The sequence below is a fragment of the Macrotis lagotis genome, chromosome 3, assembly GCF_037893015.1.
Source record: "Macrotis lagotis isolate mMagLag1 chromosome 3, bilby.v1.9.chrom.fasta, whole genome shotgun sequence".
Taxonomy (NCBI): domain Eukaryota; kingdom Metazoa; phylum Chordata; class Mammalia; order Peramelemorphia; family Peramelidae; genus Macrotis; species Macrotis lagotis.
This window is the reverse complement of record NC_133660.1, coordinates 230614710-230635586: the sequence shown is the minus strand read 5'-3', so window position 1 is coordinate 230635586 and position 20877 is coordinate 230614710. Positions and strand designations below refer to the sequence as shown.

General features: G+C 38.1%; 1 protein-coding gene and 1 long non-coding RNA gene across 6 annotated transcripts in view; one reads left to right on the top strand and one right to left on the bottom strand.

The window, feature by feature from the left end:
• Window positions 1-20877, top strand: part of SPON1 (spondin 1) — a 784537-nt gene that overhangs the window by 555707 nt on the left and 207953 nt on the right. For 4 of the 5 annotated variants that reach the window (XM_074230138.1, XM_074230137.1, XM_074230136.1 and 1 more), the window contains 5 exons: window positions 12002-12142; window positions 13193-13268; window positions 18531-18713; window positions 19593-19763; window positions 20077-20244. The exons of the other annotated variant lie outside the window; for it this stretch is intronic. In XM_074230138.1, coding sequence (XP_074086239.1) covers window positions 12002-12142; window positions 13193-13268; window positions 18531-18713; window positions 19593-19763; window positions 20077-20244 — 739 coding nt within the window. The remainder of the gene's footprint in view (window positions 1-12001; window positions 12143-13192; window positions 13269-18530; window positions 18714-19592; window positions 19764-20076; window positions 20245-20877) is intronic. 5 annotated transcript variants of the gene reach the window in all.
• LOC141518267 (uncharacterized) overlaps window positions 1-20877 on the bottom strand; it is a 181567-nt gene that overhangs the window by 106588 nt on the left and 54102 nt on the right. The window lies entirely within an intron of this gene.

Below are 20877 nucleotides of genomic sequence, written 5' to 3'. Positions count from 1 at the left end.
TAGCTGAGAGACAAAGGCTGCCTCAGAACCATCCTTATTTTGTTTTATTAAGTATTGTGGAGTTCTTCTCCATGAATTTTTTTAACTATTTAATTTTTTTTTCAAAGATATACCTTTTCTCCCTTCACCTCACCTACTGTTGAGAAAAATAAGAAAAAAACAAACATGTACAATCAAGCAAAGATATATAAAAAGTCTCAGTCTATACTCTTATGTCCATAATCTCTTTATCAGGTGGTAGGTATGTGTCTTCTAGAATTATTTCTAGTTGTATTAATAAGAGTTCTAAATCTTTCCAAAGTTCTTGTTAAAATGTGATTATTATGTTATCATCTAAATTCTGTGATTCTATGAATTGTTTTACTCAGAGAATAAAAAGTCTTTTATAAGAAATGTACTTTGTATACTCCTTAGTAGATGATTTTAAAAATGACTTAATAAATCATCTATAAGGACTTTACAATGAAATTTTCATTGTCACTTATTTCACTCTGCATCAGTTCTTACACATCTAAACCAGGTTTTTCTGGAACCATCCCTTTAATCATTTCTTGTAGCACAATAATATTCCAACACAGTAACATATCTCCATGAATTTTATTTTCCACCTAAAAATAAGAACATAATAAATAAAATTTTTATTTTATAAAAACTCATTTCCTCAAATTTCAAAGTAACTCCCCCTTTCCTTCCATCAATTCTAACATTCCTGTATTTGGTGACAACAGTCGTGATTACTCTCATCTGTACCCATCTTGGGGGCAGGTAGGTGGTGCAGTGAATAGAATACTAAGTCAGGAAGATACTTCCTAGTCATGTGACCCTGTTCAAATCACTTAACCTGCTTGCCTCAGTTTCCTCATCTACAAAATTATCTGCAGAAGAAAATTACAAACAATTCCAGTATCTTTGTCAAGAAAACTCCAGTAGGGGGTCACAAAGAATTGGACAAAACTAAAAAATGACTGAACAACAAATGTGCCCTTTGTGGTTTTAAAGACTCCAACTGCATCTTCCTGAATGTCATCTTTCCAGACAGAAGGTTATTATAGATTACTGTCTATCTTCCCTCTTTATAATGTCTTCAGTCCCATTATATCTTTCTTCAGGTGCAGAGACAAGAGCTGCATGATATTTTCCAGGTTCAGAAACATCAAGGTTTTGTACAAGGAAAAGAAAATATTTTCTATTTTGCCTATGATGTATTAGTTCTTACCCTGATTCCTCCTTCTAAAGGGGAGAGGTGGTGAGTGAAGATTAAATAAGATAATGGACATAAAAGCCTTTTGTAAACATTGTAAAGTGCTGTGGTGGTTGTTATAATAGCAAAATGAAATATGGGTCTGTTTCTTTGTGAGGTTCATATGCTCCTTGATAAGTTTAGTGATGGCGATGGCAGGGTTGAAGAGAGTCAGGAATTGATAATTGTCACCTGTGGCTGATGAAATTTTTCTCTAAATCAGATTGAATCTGTCACTAAGGAAAATAGCATTGGAGGTAGATGGCAAACCATTGGAGGGAAGGGATTTGTTTTGAACAGAGAATTGTGCCTATAATAAGTTACAATTTGTTGAACTGAACAGAATTCATATAGTCTTTGCAATAGCAGCCAATTATTCAATTAACTTGTATTCAATGTCTACCATGTGTCACATCTTATGGTTAGCCAGTGACTTCGGTTGAGTCTAATGATCCCTTGTGATATTTTTCTTGTATCGTGTCTGAAATATTTCAAGTCAATAAGTGTATTGGGATTATTTCTTCTCTGAATTTTTATACTTTATTATTCTGAAGCTCATCTCTTCTCTTCCTGTGCACAATTTATGGAAATACATGGCCCATCTGGCTAGCTTTTCACTAAGTAGTATCTAAAATGAAAATTTCATTGTAAAGTCCTTATAGATGATTTATTAAGTCATTTTTAAAATCATCTACTAAGGAGTATACAAAGTACATTTCTTATAAAAGACTTTTTATTCTCTGAGTAAAACAATTCATAGAATCACAGAATTTAAGTCCTCAGTTGCCCAATATTGTACTAATGTTACTAAATAGGCATTTATACTGTGTCTATTCAGTTATGTGAGTAGAATTCTTCATGAGGAAAAAAACAAGGAACTGGTAAGATGTTTTCATGACACAACAGTACAGATTTGGGAAGTCTAGTTATCTGGGGTGTGTGAATCTATATTCTAGGAAAGTTTTATATGTCAAACTATGCAGCTATTTCCCTGAGATCTTAGGCACAAAAAATACCAAAAGGCCCACCAATCAACATTCCTTGCCATAAGATCAGATACAACTGCATGCTTAACTAGTCTATAGGAGCTCTTTTTTTAGTCTGTAGACCATGTCTTCCTCAAGTTTTGATTGGCATTAGAATAGGGAGAGGAACTACTTTCACTGTTTCCTATTTGTTGTAGTTCAGTCATTTTTATTCTTTTATTCTTCATCTGACTCTTCAGCTGGTACTCTAGAGACCACTAGGTAAGTTTTTAAAGATTTGTAGAATAATTTACTTTCATTGCTTCATTTTATGCTCACAACAATTCTATGGAGCAGGTGTTATTATTATATTCATTTTGCAGATGAGAAAACTGTGAGAGAGCTTAAGCTTCCTAGGGTCACACAGCTAAGAAGTGACTGGGACAGAGTCTTCCTTTTCTTCCTTAGTCTTCTTCTAAACTTGTCTTCCTTAATCCTTATCCAACATTCTATCCGGGATGCCATTCTACCTCTTGGATGAACTACAATACTTGTGTGATGGTTGGTCTTAGGCAGTGTAATATAACAGTGTGTTGGACCTAGAGTCAGAAAAATCTTCCTTCCAATCCCATCTCTGCCATGTATTAGATCTCTAACCATAGGCTGGTGACAGGTAGGTGGCACAGTGGATAGAGAACTGGGCCTGGAGTAGGAAGACTCATCTTCTTGGATTCAAATTGAGCTTCAGACACTAGTTGTATGACCCTGAGCAAGTCACTTAATCCTGTTTGCCTCAGTTTCCTCATCTGTAAAATGACCCAGAGAAGGAAATGGAATACACAAGAAAATACCAATTGAAACAGCTAAACAACAACCATTATCAAGTCACTTGCACTAAGTTTCTGTTCCTTCATCTATAAAAGGGGAATGATAATATCTTTACTAATTACAGAATTATGAAGTTCAAATGAAATGATGCACATAGTGTGTCTTACAAACTTTAAAGCAGTCATCTTTTTTGTTATTGTTCACTGTCCTTTTTCTACCTGTGGCTTTCCAGAATGTGGGTACTTGGCCTGGAGGGTTCAGTAAAGACTCCTAGGAAACTTAACATGGCCTGATAATCTTGAGATCCCTGCCCAGCTATGGAAATAGTAAGGAGACATTGGTACTGCAGAAAACCTCTCTGTAGGGATCTCATTCTGTTTCTTTTTCCAACAGAAAAATGACCTGACTGAATCATGTTTCCAGGCAAGGAATTGCAGAGGAGCCAAAAAGGAGATTAACTCCTGTCCATAGGGCTTTGTTATTCTTGGAGTGTTTGCACTTTAAGCTATGACAATCTCTTGATTAGGGTCATTGAAAAGAAAAAGACACATGCACAAATGTCCAAAACTAAGGCCCCTTTTATCTTCAGTTCAGACAGACTGATCGGCCTTGAAGGTGAGTGACTCTATCAACTAGGGCAAGAACAAATTGTCCTAGGAGCTATCCAACTGGCCAGAGTGTGGACAGAACACCTTTTAAATCCCCGATGATCTTTTCTTCAGTTCACATGCAGTAATCAGAATTTCACAGTAATCTTGCCCCTCTGAGAGGCAGTGTGGTATGGTGGCCTTGAAGCCAGAAGTTCCCAAGGATAAGGAGTCTCTGAAGTTTCCTAATGGGGTGACCTTAGACAACTCACAACCACACTCTAAACCTCAATTTCCTCTTTTGTAAACAGAAGATAATAACACAATTCTAGCTGACCTCACAAGAGCTATTGTGGGGATGAAATGAGGTCATGGATATGAACACACTTTGCAAAGGGCAAGGTATTATACACAAGTGAGTGGATTTCTTTTTCAACTCAGGTTGGCTTTAGAAGGCTTACATGTTGTTGAGGATATTAGTTTTTTTAAAGTATACTTAATTCTTTTTATTTATATCTCTTTTTCCACTCCCAGAATGACATCCCATATAGCATAGTTTTTTTCCAAAACAAAAAAAGGAAGAAGAGGAAGGAAATCAGTTAAACAGAATTATAAAATGCCTCCTGCAAATCTAATATATATTCAATGTCCTATTTTCATGCCCCTCACACCCTTCTAAAAGAGTTAAAGGAAAGCCTCTTCTCATATTTTCTGTTTGAGGCCAAGCTTGTTATGGGTTGTCCTTTGCATTTATATTATGATATTCATGTTTTCTTAGCTCTATTCTTCATTCTTCATCAGCTCAGGTAGCTCTTTCCATACTTCTCTGTATTCATCATAAGCATGATTTCTTATAGCACTGTGATATTCTGTTATCTTCGTGTCCAGGTCCCCCAATGACTGCAAACCCATTCTGTTTTTCATTCTTGTAGGTGGTTCTAGCTTTGATCTCCCCATTTAGACTAGAAGATCCTTGAGCACAAGGATTCTGTCTCCCTTTTATCTCTATCCCCCTTAGTGTTGAATACGGTGGTGTGGGGAGTTAGCACTCAGTAAGCATTTCCTGAATGAATGATTCTAAAAAGCAACTATCTCCTTCTATTGAAAAGTGAGATCATCCTCATTGACATCTGACCTCTATGTGAATGTAAAGAAATCTTTATGTTGCCTAAAACTAGAAGAGCTTAGAAAATCGAATGGAATCATTGGAACCTTTTCCAATGTTTCCTCTGCTTGCCTAGGAACCCCATCATAGACAAAAAGAGATGATTAACGCCTTAGTCTCAAGCAGCATCAATATCCATAGGACTGACCCCCCAATATATTTTTCTCATGATCTAGGCATATGAATTCCATGTACAGAATAAGTTGCTTGAGGTCTGAATTGGGCTCTATGGAAAAATTCATTCAGCAAGTATTAAAGGGGCCATAAGTTTACCAGGCACTGAAGGGGGACAAAAAAATCTACTTCACAGCCTGGTTGAAGAAGCAAGGTATGCACATGAAAAATTAAATATCATGTGAATAGTACATGAGAGAGCACAAAGTCAGGCAAGCATTTAAAAAAACCACAACATTAAAAGCAACTCAATGGGGCACATGGTCCACCCTGCACCTGAGTATGCATCTTTTCAATAATATATTCATCAGAGTTTCTTTATGAAGACTTCTAGTGCCAGAAATCATAAAGCTTTTAGACAGTTTTCATTGTTTACAACAATCTTTTCCCTTCCAATGATCCAAAATCCACCTCTCTACAACTTCAATCATTCCTCCAAATTGTGTATTCAATGATCACAAAAAGAAGAAGAATAAAATGGGGCAGAAGAGGAGAGGGAGGGAGGGAGGGAGGGAGGGAGGGAGGGAGGGAGAGAGAGAGAGAGAGAGAGAGAGAGAGAGAGAGAGAGAGAGAGAGAGAGAGAGAGAGAGAGAGAAAGAGAGAGAGAGATCAGAATAAAGTAAAAATCATCAGGTAAAACTTCATAGGACCTTATTAGCTAAATCCAATCCCTCCATTTTACAGATAAAGAAACTAAGACAGAAAAGGGATTTGTCCTGACTCTAAGCCCAACACTGTAACTGTCCTACTGATTCAAATTGGTAATTGAGGGGTGGCGTAGTGGTGTAGTGGCGTAGTGGATAAAGCACCAGCCCTGGAGTCAGGAGTACCTGGGTTCAAATCTGGTCTCAGACACTTAATAATTACCTAGCTGTGTGGCCTTGGGCAAGCCACTTAACCCCATTTGCCTTGCAAAAACCTAAAAAAACAACAAAAACAAATTGGTAATTGAGGGGGCAGCTGGGTGGCACAGTGGATAGAGCACTGGTCTGGTCCTGGGGTCAGGAGGACCCAAGTTCAAATCCTGCCTCAGACACTTGATAATTACCTAGCTGTGTGACCTTGGGCAAGTGACTTAACCCCGGTGCATTGTAAAAAAACAAAAAGCAAAATAAATTGGTAATTGAATCTGTCTAAGTTGTAAATAGTGGCAAGGGAAATAGCAAATGCAAAGTAGGAACCTAAGGACAGCAAAAGTTGAATTTAGCTAGCCTTTCCTCACAATGACACCCTGTGAGTTAGGAATGTGCATGATTTTTGGAGAAAAAACATTATGAGAGAGTAGTCAGATTGAAGTAAGGCATACATCTTGGGGAACAGGAAAGATAAATAGAAGAAGCAGAGGCAGGTTCTGAAGTGGTCTTTCATGCTCAATATCTTTTAGAAGTCTTTCCTCTTCTACTTCTAATGTGTACTCATCCCAGTTCCAGAGTTCAGAAGTCAGGTCAATAGCAAGGAGTTTAGAGCTAATATGAATCACCAAGTGAAGCTTCAAGAATGGAAATGATAGCTGGTCCTTAAATCTTAAGACTTGTGACTCAAGAAAAAGGAAGTGGTGCAGCACCCAACAGAGAACTGGGGATGCATAGACAGGTACAAGGTCAAGGTTAGATAATTAATAAAATCAAAGAAACAATGGAACTGGGCAAGACTGGACAAGAAAAAAGATACTGAGAAATTTAGAAATAATGAAGGACATAAATGGATAGATTAGATAAACACTGGTCCTTGGGGAACAACCCTCCCCACCCCAGGAAGGAAAATAGTAAGGACTGGGAAATCCAGACTAATCTTTCTTCTGTCAGTGGATTTGAATTGATCCAGTCTGCCATTAAGGGCAGACAATCCTAAAGACAGTCACAGGATAGCCCTCTTTAATGTCCCATTAGCTTCCTGCACAGAGCAGGTTTCAGGAAAGCAACTTGCTTGGAATTTTCAATGTTTGATCTTGACTTAATCCTCATTCTAAATTGGATAACTAGAGTCTTGAACTGTCCTCTCTCTTGCTCTGTTTACATAACAATGTCTTGATAGAATCAACACAAAGATAATTTGGGAATCCAGTAGATTTAGGGCTAGTGGCATCCAGATTTGAAGTTGAATCAGGATCTCTGGGAGAATAGGAATCATTCAATGTGAGGTCTGGAAAATGAATCTCATTCCACCTTCCTAACAATGGGCAATCTTGGATCTTTTGCCCAAAATAATCACGTCTCCCTCCTCCACCCCATCTCCTGACCTTACAGGTTCCCAAACTCTTTCCCTTTCTCCTAGTGGAAAGTTACAGTTCAGTTACAGTCTAAATTCAGGCTTGCTGACCTTCAATCCAGGCACCCTCAAAAGCAGTTGTAGCGGCATGGGGGACAAGTCTTCTTTATCTCATTTTATTCATACCTTCCCTTCCAGATCATTTGCTAGTTACCACAGGTGCTCCTCAGCTGACTATGTGCTCTGGTGTCAGTAACTGAGAAACTTCCTCACTTCCTACCATCTTTCTTTTTATGGTACAGAATTAATCACACAGGCTGAGGAGGCAAAGATGAGTTATAATTTGCATTACAGAATTCAATGCATATTTTCCCCCAAACTCATCCCTCTTCTGAGATTCCCTGTAAGTGTTGAGGACACCACCATCCTTCTAGTCACTCAGGTTTAAAACTTTGGTATCATCTTCAATTCTACACTCTCCTTCACCCTACACATCTAATGAGTTGCCAAATCTGCTCATTTCTATCCCAGCGGCATCTCTTCCAGCTGTACTCTCTCTATACGCATGTCTCAACTATTTAGTACAAGGACTTTATCTCCACTCACCTGGACTGTTTATTGCAAGTCTCCGAATTGATCAAGTCTTTCCTCAGACCAATCCATTCTCCACACAGCTATAAAAGTAATCTTCCTAAAGTGCAGGGTTGACTATGTAACACCATACTCAAGAAATTCTATGTCCATACTCACTTTATGAGCAAATGTATTTCATGTTTATTTTATCTTTTTAAAGATATTATAGCAGATTATTGAAGCAACTTCTCTGATGGATTCTCTGATAAAGAGACAGAGCTGATGGTATCTCAACAGACTGAAGTACACTTTATTTTTCTTGAGGTTTCTCTATCTTAGTGGGGGAAGGGGGATTAGCTTTACTTTTACAACAAGATTATTGTAGTAATGTGAAAATAAATAAGTAAATTTAAAAAGAAATTGTAGCAGTTTCACGATGTATACAATTATTATTATTACTATTATTATAGTAGTTAAAGTATTTTACTGTTAGTGTTGTGACTTCACAGAAATTTAAAGATGACTCTTGAAAAGGAATATATCCAAAGACCCATCTACTACCTGCTTATGGACTAGCATGTCTACAGGGTTCCTTCGTATTGCTTCTACCACCTGACTGTTGTTGCCTACACTTTCCCATAGTTCTTCATCAAACATGTATCCTGCAAATTTTGTACTGGATGGTATAGTTTCATATTTAGCATCTGTGATCTATAAAGAGGATTCAAGTTATTTGAAAACCATCAACCTTCTTGGGAAATAATTTTTTAATAAAAGAAATAGGCAGAGGGTGGTCAAATTCCTGGCAAGTGTTTCTTTATAGTGTAAATGTTTTGTAAGGTAGCTCATTCTTCCCATCAACTGGGGTTCTTCCCTTTAGTCTTGCTCCAGTGCTTCTCCTTAGCAGGATTGCGACCCTGGAGTCTTGAAGATCATGTCAGTCTAGTGTAGGCTCTATCAGAGTGGGATGGTTGTGAGTATATCAGTTTCCTACTGTGTGTCTATTATTTACTCTTATTTAAGCTCACCTTCAAAAAGAGAGTCAGTCAGCCAGGAAGGTGACCAAGATTTGATGATTGTTTCAGTCATTAGCTGAAGATCATTCCCCTCCTCCCCCTAGAAGAATGTAAACTCTTTTAAGGGCAGGACCAGGGGTTTTTGTTTGCTGTTGTTTTTGTCTTTTTGTCTCCAGTATCTAGCATAGGGTTTCGTTCATAATAATGCTTGTTGAATGAATGATTACCAAGATCTGAGTTCATCTGGAATAGTGCATTTAATTTTTGGATACTATTTTAGGACCACCATGGAAATAATTGACTCCATTCAAAGGAAGATAACCAAGCTATGGAGTATCTGACAACTGAAAAAATGAGGACAAATGAACAGAATTTAGGTTATTTTTATCTTGGAGATGAAAATATGGGAGCTATGCTAGTTATTCATGTCTTACATCTCACCATCACATTATAACTGTACCATCTCTGTGATCTTGAACTCTGTATTTCAAATTTCTATGTTGAACTCTAAGAGTTTTTACATCCTCTTATTCTGCTTCTGTTTGCTAGAAGCTAAATTGAGAAGAGGGCTAAGAGCCAGTTTTTCCTCTGCGAAAGAACAAAAGCCTAGACTAGAGCCTTCTCAGAAGTTACTGGTGGGGATTCAGACAAGGAAGCCTGGCAGAATTTGAGTGGAGGACACTGATCAAGAGAACAAATCATCTCTCTGTGAAGGAAAGAGAGTCTGTGAGGCAGAGACTGTGCCTGTGGGGGAATGACAGTCTGAGAAAAGGAAGCAAGGCCTGAATGAAATGAAAAAAGACCTGTTTATTCAGACTCAGGATAAGATTGGAAGGTAGGGGAGAAGAAGGGACAAGAAGAGGAGGTCAGGGTGGCAGAATATCAAAAAAGGTAGCAATATTATTGATTAAAAAAATCATCTTTACATCATGCTATAAGATTTACATAAATACCTTCTAAACAACAAATACCAGCAGCATAAATATTACTTTCCCTATTTCCAGATGATGATGTTTATCCTTCAATATCAAAGAGGATCATGACATCAGGGAGGTGATGCCATGACAAGCATGAGTGGGGGGGGGGGAGGGCTGTGCTAAGTCACCAGCCTCACTTTCTCCTCCAGAACTATCTGGGTCCAGTGGCCAGATATGAATCAGGATGACTGGAAATAGCCCTGGATTTGAGATAATCAGAGATAAGTGACTTGCCCAAGGTCACACAGCTAATAAATGACAAGTATCTGAGGCCGGATTTGAACCCTCATCCTCCTAACTCCAACCAAGGCCAGTGCTCTATAAATGGCACAATGGATAGAACACCAGCCCTAGAGTCAGAAGAACCTCAGTTCAAATTTAACCTCAGACACTTAATAATTACCTAATTGTGTGACCTTGAGCAAATCACTTAACCCCATTGCCTTGCCAAAAAAAAAAAAACAATCATCTATATTGGACTTTATATTTTACAGCTGCAAAGAAAGAAGCTCACCTATGTGAAGTGACTCACCCAGGGTCACCCAGCTAGTGAATGGCAGTCAAGAATTAAACCCAGATCTCTTATACAAAACCTTCCCCAATTCCCTGCTTCCTTTCCACCCTGCTGCTTGTATTTCCTCCATCACTTGCAAAAAAAAAAAAAAGATGAAGTGTTGCTGCAGAGAATAGACTATCATACAAGGAGTCAGGAAGCCCTAAGTTCAAATTCAGATACTTAACTGTGTGATACTAGACAAGTGATTAACCTCAGTCTTGGTTCCCTCATGTATAAAATACTGTTAATAATAGCATCTACCTTCCAGGGTTGTTGTTAAGAGCAAATAATATAGACAAAATAATTTGTACACTTTAAGCATGAGATCAAATGCTAGTTAATACTACTTTTCATTTTCTTTTTCTTTACTTATGTGTTTTTATGGTATTTCCCTTTTGATTAGGGACAATTTCATTTTTGTTTTTATTCTCACAGTGAGTAGCATATAATAGGGCTTAATAGATGCTTAATTACTGATTCATTGATTTCTGACAGCAGTACTATTCAATTGAGTTCAGTTATAATCAACAAATATTTATTAATCCAGTCCTGAAACCATCCTAATCAATATGCCTCTGTCCCATCTGATAGATCACAGTAAGAATAAGGAGGAAGACAGAAAAAGAAATGAACAGGTATCAGAACAGTAAGACAGACTGGGGATGCAAATAGGAAATAAATTCCCACCCTTAGTAGGATATGCTATCTCTGTTTTCCTAACCAGTGAAACATCAACTCTTTCCATCTCTCCTTAGACTCCATCCCTCCTAAATCTACCCTTACCTCCATAACAACCCCCTTTCACTCTGTCCCAAGATGCTTCCCTAGGCCATCCCTTTGTTATGATCCTACTTTTCTTCTGTTCAAAACCTTGATCCCATAATTAACCAATTTGACTTGATATGCTTTCTACCCTTAGTTCCTTGCCCCCTTGTTCTATCCCTGTTCATCCCTTTCAAACCCCAACCATGGATTCCATCCACTATCTGTTTTTTTCCTCTTTCACTTGCTATTGAACATCACTGGAGAAATGCATATAACCATACAGGCCAAACACTCCAATATCTTTGGAATGAAAATACGAAATGGGGTCACAAAGAGTCAGGCATAAGTGAAACAACTGAACAACTGCAAAAGGGAAGTCACAACCACTGTTTGACTTAAATGTAAAATGGGTAGGTAACAACTAGCTCCTAGGGTTGCTGTGAGGATCTAATGGGATAATATTTGTTAAAAATATTTGTTAAAAAAAAAAACTTACTACATTGTCTAGTACATTTTAAGAGCTATATAAATACTTATTTCCTTCCTCTTCCTTATAAAAATCATTATTTTTATCCCTTTTCCTATTAACATTCATTTTCTGTCTTTCTGGCCTCTCTTCAAAACTGAATATTTGCATGAAGAACTGCCTACTCGAAACATTTTTTCCCTTTAAAAAATTCATGAAGACACAAGGAATTCTAGGGAGAATTGAAAGTTGCAGACAATCTTCTGGATGATGGGCTTTCATGATGCTGCCTTCCCACCCTCAGTGATGTTTCAAGGAACAAGTGCTAAAACCATTTCACTCACATTGAGCTTGAGTTCTTACAATATGTGGTTATATTCTCCACTCAGATCCAGTTGCCATATAAAAATCACATGACCATTGCATCGTTTATCTGTTTGTATTTACTGCTGCTTCAGCCTATGTCCTCTTGTATTTACAGTCACCCAATAAGCCAACAATTCCTCAAGAGAAAATCCGGCCTCTGACAAGTCTAGATCACCCACAAAGTCCTTTCTATGATCCTGAGGGAGGTTCCATCACTCAGGTAGCAAGAGTTGTCATCGAGAGAATTGCACGAAAGGTATGAGGGTGAGCCTTCCACTGGCTGGGGGTGGGGGGACCAGAGAATAATCTGAGTCAGCTACCTGTCCTAACTCCATTCCAACCAGTGTGCATTAACTCCTAACTCTCAAGAGTCTAAATAGACCCCAGATGATATCTAACCCAACCCTTATCCCAAAGATTGAAGTCTATCTATAGCATGACTGAGAAATAGTTTTCCAATCCTAAGCTAAAGGATTTGATTTTCTGACAACTGTAATTCTTAAGAAGGTTTTTATTTTGACAAAAAACATTTGTTAAGTTTCACCTACTTGTTTAGTTCTCCTTTCTGAGACCAAGAAAATGATATTTCTACCATGTAACAGCCCTTCAGATAATTAAAGATAGTTACCATGTCCTCCCTGAGTCTTCTCTTCCCCAGATTAAATAACATTGTTATTTACCCAGTCCTCCGGATACATGGCATCCACTCCTCTCACTATCTTAGAGGACCTCTAACCACTGCTCTTCATCAGGTGCTCAGAAGTTGACGTGGCATTCTAGAAATGCTTTAATCAGGGATTGAGAGGACTCTAACCTTCCTTGGTTTCAGCACAACACTTCTATTTATCTCCAATAAAATTGCTATTCACTAGGCTGCTAAGAGCAGGAGTTCCTGTTTTGCTCTAGTCCAATGCCAAGCAGAATCATAATATTGGAATCATAAAAGATGAGAAGCCATGCTTTATAGCAACATGATTCCTGATCCTCAGTGTGTGAATCATTTAATAGGTATGGAACCCCAAAAAGCAATTTGATTCTCTTCTATCTGGAACCATAGATGCCAATAGCACAGAAGACCAAATGGTTTCTCTGTCCCCCAAGATGTAAATCATAGTCACAAAATTTCCTTGCTTTTTTCCCTCTCAGAGTCTAATTTTATCTCATTTATGACTGCCTTAAGACCTTACAAGGATCTCTGAACTGAGTCACAAAAAATCCTGTTCTAGGTGCTGTCTGTTGATTTATCTTTCAAGCAAATACTTGTCTTTATTTAATTTACATTTTTGAAACAAAATTTTCTCTGCAGGGGGAACAATGCAACATTGTGCCTGATAATATTGATGATATTGTGGCTGATCTGGCTCCGGAAGAGAAAGATGAAGGTACTCCTGATTGTTTTTATAGTTTAATTACATTTTTGCTACACAAGCATGCAGTTCATTTCACCCTCCAGTGTTTCTGGCTATATTATCTTTGTGATGATATAGCCAAACAAGAATGGTGTTTCTAATACTGAGTGATATAGAAAGACAGATAGGAAGCAATGAAAATGAATATGTTGAAGTTGTGGGAGTGAAAGATGGTGTGTTTAAAGGTGGAAAGTCCCAGAAGAGTTCCTGGGCTCAGAAGAGACCTCAGGGGCGACAGGTCCAATGCCTTTATGTAACAGATAAGAAAACTGAGGCCCACGAGGTGAAGAGCCTTGGTCAGGGTCAGTAGTAACTATCAAAAGTGAGAGTTGAACCCAGACCCTCTAACTCCAGAGCTCATTCCATTGTACCATACTGTTTCCCAGATGGAAAGAGATGGGTTCAAGGACATTAATGGAAAATTGCTGTGATAAGGAGTTACTCTTCTTTCACTGAGCCAGGAGGGAAAGAAGAAAGGATGGATGAAGACAAAGATAATTTGTTAAGGGGAGAAGAGAGAGTGTGGAAGATGCTGAGATTGAATGATATGAAGCAAAGTCATCGAGAGAGAGAGAGAGAGAGAGAGAGAGAGAGAGAGTTATTTAAGAGTGTTAAAAAGGAAAAGATATTATTATAGCAATTAACATTTATAAAAATCATTTTAAGAAAGTCTTCATTAAGTGTCAAATGGTTCAACAGATGTTAATTGTAAACCTACTAACTAGAAGAGCTAATTCTGGATGCCATAAAATATCAAAGATATCTACATCAAATTGAATATACACATACACATCCAAATGTGTGTGCATGTATGCATATGACTATGTATATATACACATACATACATATGTATATATGTTTGTATATATTTAGTAATGCCAACTAACAGTCTTCCTTGAAGATAAGAACATCTTTGTCTTTTATAGCACCCAGAATTACATTTTATTTTTATTGGGTTTTCATTTAGCTTCCGGTGAATGAATGAATCAATAATCCAGTTGATACCCAATGAGAAGTTCTTTAAAATGATTTTTAAATGATAATTGTTGTAATCTAAAGCTCTATGCTTCTCTCTCCGTGACTTTCCTTCTTCAATCATTCCATTCCTCACTTATACATCTTTTATAAGTTTTCATTGGTTCCTTCCCATATGATTGCAAGTATGCTTAAGTCCCACTAGCTCATACAGCTCAGCTGTACTGTTCCATCAAGCAACTCTTCCATCAAGTAACCATTCCATCTCCTTAAATCTTCACTTGAAGGCTCACTCCCCACTCACTCCTCAAAAAAGCATAAAATATATTTGGAAAACAGACTAATACCATATGACTGATGAAGGCTACAATTTGAGATAAGACTGCAAATGCAGAGAGATGTCAAATAATAGAGGATCGTGAATACCAGCCAAAAGCAGTTAAGATTCTATTCCATAGGTAAGAAAGTATCAAGGCCCATTTTTTTTTAGTTTTTTTCAAGCAAGTGGGGTTAAGTGGCTTGCCCAAGGCCACACAGCTAAGTAATTATTAAGTGTCTGAGGTCCAATTTGAACTCAGGTACTCCTGACTCCAGGGCCAGTGATCTACTATCTGCTCCACCTAGTCACCCCATCAAGGACCATTTTTGAGGACAGAGGTGATATAAAAAAAATATTTATGTTTAAGGAAGATTGCTCAGTCTAGAAGGTGGGATGAAGGATGGGCCAGAAAGAAAAAGAGGAAGTGAGGAGACCTATTATTGCTTAGTGCAGGCATGTGGTTAGGAGAACCTGTAAAAAGTTTTTAGCTGTGGAAATAAAGAAGTATTTCTGGGTACAGATATAATATACAGAGAGGTAGAATGTTGTGACTTGGAAACTGATCATATAGATAAGAAGTAGAGAAGAAAGAGAATAAGATTGCATCAAAGTTTTGAATTTAAGAGACAGTGATTGATAGCCACACAGAAATAGAAAAATTGAGAGAAACAGTTTTGGGGTGGAAATAAAATGTTGAATTTGATGTACAGGTGGGATGGTGATGTCAGGATCTAAAAGGATAGATTTGGGAATCAACTAGATGGAAGTAGTAGTTGAAGCTATGGTACTGACTACAATTGCAAAGAGAGAGAAAGAAAAAAAAGGAAATCAAATATAGAACTTGGGAAATAACTCATCTTTTTAAAGATGAAAAATTAGTGAACATGGCAAAGAATGAAGAATTTTGAAAGAGTAAGGAGAAGCAGGATATGTGCTAGCTCTGCTACCAAGGAAGGAGTGAATTCAGTGGTATCAAATGCTACAGAGAAATCGAAGGAGATGAAAACGACTAAAGGCCATTGAATTTACTGATTAGGAAGCAATTAGTGGTCTTCAAAAGAGAAGTTTTATGTAGTCCTAAAAGTAGAAACCAGATGACATGAGGTTGAAAGGAGAATCATTTTTGAGGAGGGGTAGGCATTCTATGTACTTTTGGAAGAAATATTCCCTTAAAATTCTACTACTCTCCTGGATCTCCCTCTCTCGTCATTTCTTTCTTTTTGCTGACTCAAGGAAGGAAGGAAGGAAGCAAGCAAGCATTTATTTTTGAGGTATCTATATTGCACTTTACAAATATTATCATATTTGATTCTCAACCCTGGAGAAGGACACTATGATTATCCCAATTCTAGCATTGGAGAAACTGAAGTGGACAGAAATGAAGTGACTTGCCCAGGATCCTACAGCTAATAAGTGTCTAAGGCAGTTCTAAACTCATGTTTTCCTGACTTCAAGCTCAGCTCTCCATCCCAATGAACCACGTATTATGTCATCCCTTATGTCTTCACTGAAGCTGCCTTCTTTTCTATTGCTCTCTCCTTGAGGGCATGGAAAGTATTATTAGATTGTGAGTTCCTTGAGGGTTAGGACAATCTTTCGTCTTTTTTGGTGATTAGCACAGTATTTAGTGTATAGTAAGTACTTAATAAAGACTTATCATCTGACTTTGGCAACCTTACAATGACATGATCAGATCTGAGCTTAAGGAAAAATTAATCTGGCCATAGGTTAGTTAGGAGAGAAAAGACTCCAGATGGAGAAGAAAACAGGGAGCTGTAACAATAGTGAAAGTAATGGTGTCAGGAAGAATGGAAGATTCAATACATCAGGCATTTAATAAGTGCCTACTGTATGCAAAGCATTGTTTATGATGCTGGGGACAGATAATAAAAATGACACAATTAGAATTCTTACATTACATTATATGACATCCACATAGATTCAACACTTTAATGGGCATTTATGTGGTGCTTATTATGAGCTAAGAACTATGGTATACCAAGGAAAAAATGAAAACAGTTCTTTCCTTCAAGAAGTTTAAATTCTAGGGATGGGGAGAGGAGAGCAGCAACATATACACAGAAAATTAAATTATATATGCATATATATATATATTGAGAGAGAGAGAGAGATTTTTGAGAAAGGGGTATCACTAACATCTGGGTGGCACAGTGGATAGAGGGCAGGAGAGTCTGGAAGACCTATATTTAAATCCTGCCTCTAGCTATGTAACCCTGAGCACTTAACCCTGTTGCCTCAGATTCTTCATCTGTAAAATGATCTGAAGAAGGAACTGACAAACCAGTCCAGTATCTTTTCCAAGAAAACTCTAAGTGGGGTCACAAAGAGTTGGGCATGATTGAAAAGCAACTAAACATCACTAACAATTGTGAGCTGTATATACAAGATAAGAGTATAATGAGGATCAAGAAGAGAGTTAAACAAAGTAATCTAGGAAAATTTGAGGAAGACAAGAATGTTTTGAGTTGGGGAAGGGCTCAGGGAAGGCTTGAAAGTAGGGGTGTAACTGCATAGTGGTGACTAGTAGAATGATAGGAGCAAATGAGATCACCTAGGAAGAGAGTGAAGGACTGAGAGCCAACCTTGTGCAAACCTAAAAATCAGAATGAAGAGTCAGCACCCAGTCCATTACTCAGCATCATATTCTATGTGGACTCTGAGTTCTTAGGCTAATACACTTTATCCAAGTGACAGATCATGGTACCTAAGAAATCTATTTGCTTTTACCTATGGGTGACCCAGTGGACACTCAGGCTGGAATTAGGAAGACTTGAGTATAAATCCAACTTCAGATACTAATTCTGTTGCCCTGGGAAGCTCACTTAACCTGTTTGCCTCAGTTTCCTCCTCTGTAAAATGGGGATAACAGCCCCTACCTCTCCGGATTGATGTGAGAACAAAATGAGATAATTTTTGTAAAGCCTTTGCCACAATGCTTAGGACATAGTAAATATTACATAAATGTTAGCTATTATTTTAATTTTAGTTTTTATTGCTAGTTTAGAGTGCTATATCTTTTAGGATATAGCTGTTTGTGTATTTTGTTTGCTTATAACATAATCAGGACCAATAACAACTGTGCTATTTAAAATCCTTGTAAAGACACTGTTGGTCTTCCTATTAGAAGTCCCAAGCCCACCTACTTACTTCCTAGCTTTTTACATTTTTTTAGAATTCAACAATTATTTGTAGAACATTATACTAATGTTCTTTTGACTTTGTCATTCCTTGCACTAGTACAGATTGCAACCCCTAAAGTAAAAATATGTTCCTTACCATCTTGACAAGAAGTATTATAATAATCCAACAGAGCTCTGGATCAGAGTCAGGATGTCATGGGTTAAAACTCTGTCTTAAGCACTAACCATATGACCCCAGACAATTCATATAACATCTCCTAAGCCTCATATTTAAAACAAGGATAATAATTTCCCCTAACTTACAGGATAGGCACCAGGACCAAATGACTTTGCAGACTTTAAAGTGCAAGGAATGTGAGTAAGGAGAATGATGAGGATGATGGTGATGATGGGGCTACTGATCATCTTCAAGAACTTAAGGTCGCATTCAAATAATCTTGATGAAATACCTGGGTAGGATATTGGTAGAAATTGTGGAAGCCCTATTAATAAAGAATTGCCTAATAAGGGAATATTTACTATGTATGATCACAAGTAGAAAACACCCCAAGGTATTTCCCTTTCAGAAAGCCCAGAATGTTCACAACCAGGACCCTGGGTGTTGAAAAAAATACAAGAAAGAAAAACCTATGACCTTGTATGGCAGGTAATTGCCACAAAGAGAGAGTGGGACTTACTTCTCTACACCAGTCTGTGTGACCCAGGGATGATTTACCCACAAAACCTTTTCATAAGTTCAAAGCAAAGATGTATTTGTTAAGATTAAACCTTTTTTTTCAGATGACACCCCTGAGACCTGCATCTATTCCAATTGGTCACCGTGGTCAGCCTGCAGTTCATCCACATGTGACAAAGGCAAGAGGATGCGGCAGCGCATGCTGAAAGCTCAACTTGACCTCAGTGTCCCATGTCCTGATACACAAGATTTCCAGCCATGCATGGGTCCTGGTTGCAGTGATGAAGGTAAGGATTTGGGCAGTCTAAGATGAATGACTGATAAGTCTGAGGCCATTCAGAGCTGAGCAAACTATAGCCAAAAGTCATGGTTGCTAACAGAGTAGAATTGAAAAGTCTATCCTCATACCACATGCCAAGATGAGTTCAAAATGGATAAATGGTTTAGATATAAAGACTGATATAAGTAAATTACAGGAACAGAGAAAAATATACCTATCACATCTAAGGATAAAGGAAGGTTTTATGGTCAAATAAGGCAGAAAAGAGAAATGGAGAATGCTGGAGATTTGGAAAAACCGAGACACTAGTGTATTTTGGTGGCATTGTGAACTAGTCTAACCATTATGGAGAGTAATTTGGAACTAGGTCAAAAGGACTACAAAATTGTGACCCTTTGGTCCAGAAACACCCCTATCAATCTGTATCCCAAAGAGATCAAAGGGTAAAGGATCTATGTACACAAAAATATTGATAGCAGCTCTTATTGTGATGGAAAAGAATTGTAAATTGAAGAATTCTCCATCAGTTGGGGAATAGCTGAACAAATTGTGGTATGTGGTTATGATGGAACCCCATTGTGCTACAATGAGGAGGTTGGTTTGAGAATAACCTGGGAAGACTTATATGAACTCATACAAAGTGGAGTGAGCAGAAGCAGGAGAACCTTATACAAAGTATAACGTAAGGGATGTAAAGATGATCAACTGTGAGAAGCTTAGGTACTCTGATCAAGACAATGATCCAAGATAATTCCAAAGGATCTATGAAGAAAAATGTAATCCATCTCCAGATGAAAATCAATGAATTCTAATTGCAGATTGAATGCAAGTGACTTGCTCAGGGTCATACATAGCCTTAGCTGAAATGTTTCTCTTTGTGTTGTAGATGGTTCCACCTGTACCATGTCAGAGTGGATCACCTGGTCACCTTGTAGCATCTCCTGTGGTGTAGGGATGCGCTCCCGGGAGAGATACGTGAAACAGTTCCCCGAGGATGGGTCTATTTGCACTGTGCCCACTGAGGAAACGGAAAAATGTACTGTCAATGAAGAGTGCTGTGAGTACCAGGCTGAAGGCATCTGTCTGTATTTTGAGAGATACCTCAAGGCAGGGCTTCTGAACCTTTTTTTGGTGTTTGGTGATACAGATGGAATCTTATAATAATATTGCTTCCTACATTCACAATGGAAGAAAATACTAAATTTCAGGTGTTGAGGAGGGGGAGGAATGATGTAAATTTTTTCTCCAAAGTTCATAGACTCTATGAGCTTTTTGGTAGGTCTGGAGACCCCAAATTAAGAACCCCTGCCTTAAGGAGTCTATTTCTTCCTTGTTTCTCTCTGGTAAAATTGAAATTGGTGAAATGAAAGCTCCCAGCAGCTGTCTTACAACTGAATGGGGAGAGTGGGATGAATGCAGTGCCACCTGTGGAATGGGAATGAGGAAGCGACATCGGATGATAAAGATGAGCCCAGCGGATGGCTCCATGTGCAAGGCAGAAACCAGTGAGGTGGAGAAGTGCATGATGCCCGAGTGCCGTAAGTCATCATCCCCCACTGAGAGCCAAAAAGGAAAGGGTCCTTGGCCCCTCTGCACTTGTTGCATCTGCCAAAGGCATCCTTCAGTCTAATCTTCCTCTCCAAATATGGCACCTGAGCCAAGGCTAGAGTACTCTACTGCCAAGAAGTCTTTTCAAGGGAAAGTTATTGGCCCAGGGCTCCAGCAGGCAGGCAGATGGGCAGTATACAGAATAGAAGGGCTTCCTCCAATTGAGTTTGTCTGCTGTCAGGTGGAGGGGAGGGAGGGGAGCCGGACCACAATTCTAGAAATATTAGGCTGGACAATATCTGCCCACCATCTTAATAGACTGTGTATTCTGAAAAGTAACCAACTGCATAAAGAACCAAACATAGCATTTTAGAGATGGAAGACATCCACAGGTTTAAATTCTGTCTCTGTTACAGGATTACCTTTGAAAAGTCACTTAACTTCCCTGGGTCTCAATTTCCTTAGGTGTAAACTATGTGGGCCAGACTATATAAACTTTAAGATTTCCTCCACTTCTAATCTGCCATCATAAAAACTTGTATCATTCAATGGATCACAATATTTTTGAGTATAAAGATTCTGAACACTAAAAATTTGAACATAGCCCCAATGTGATGGTATTT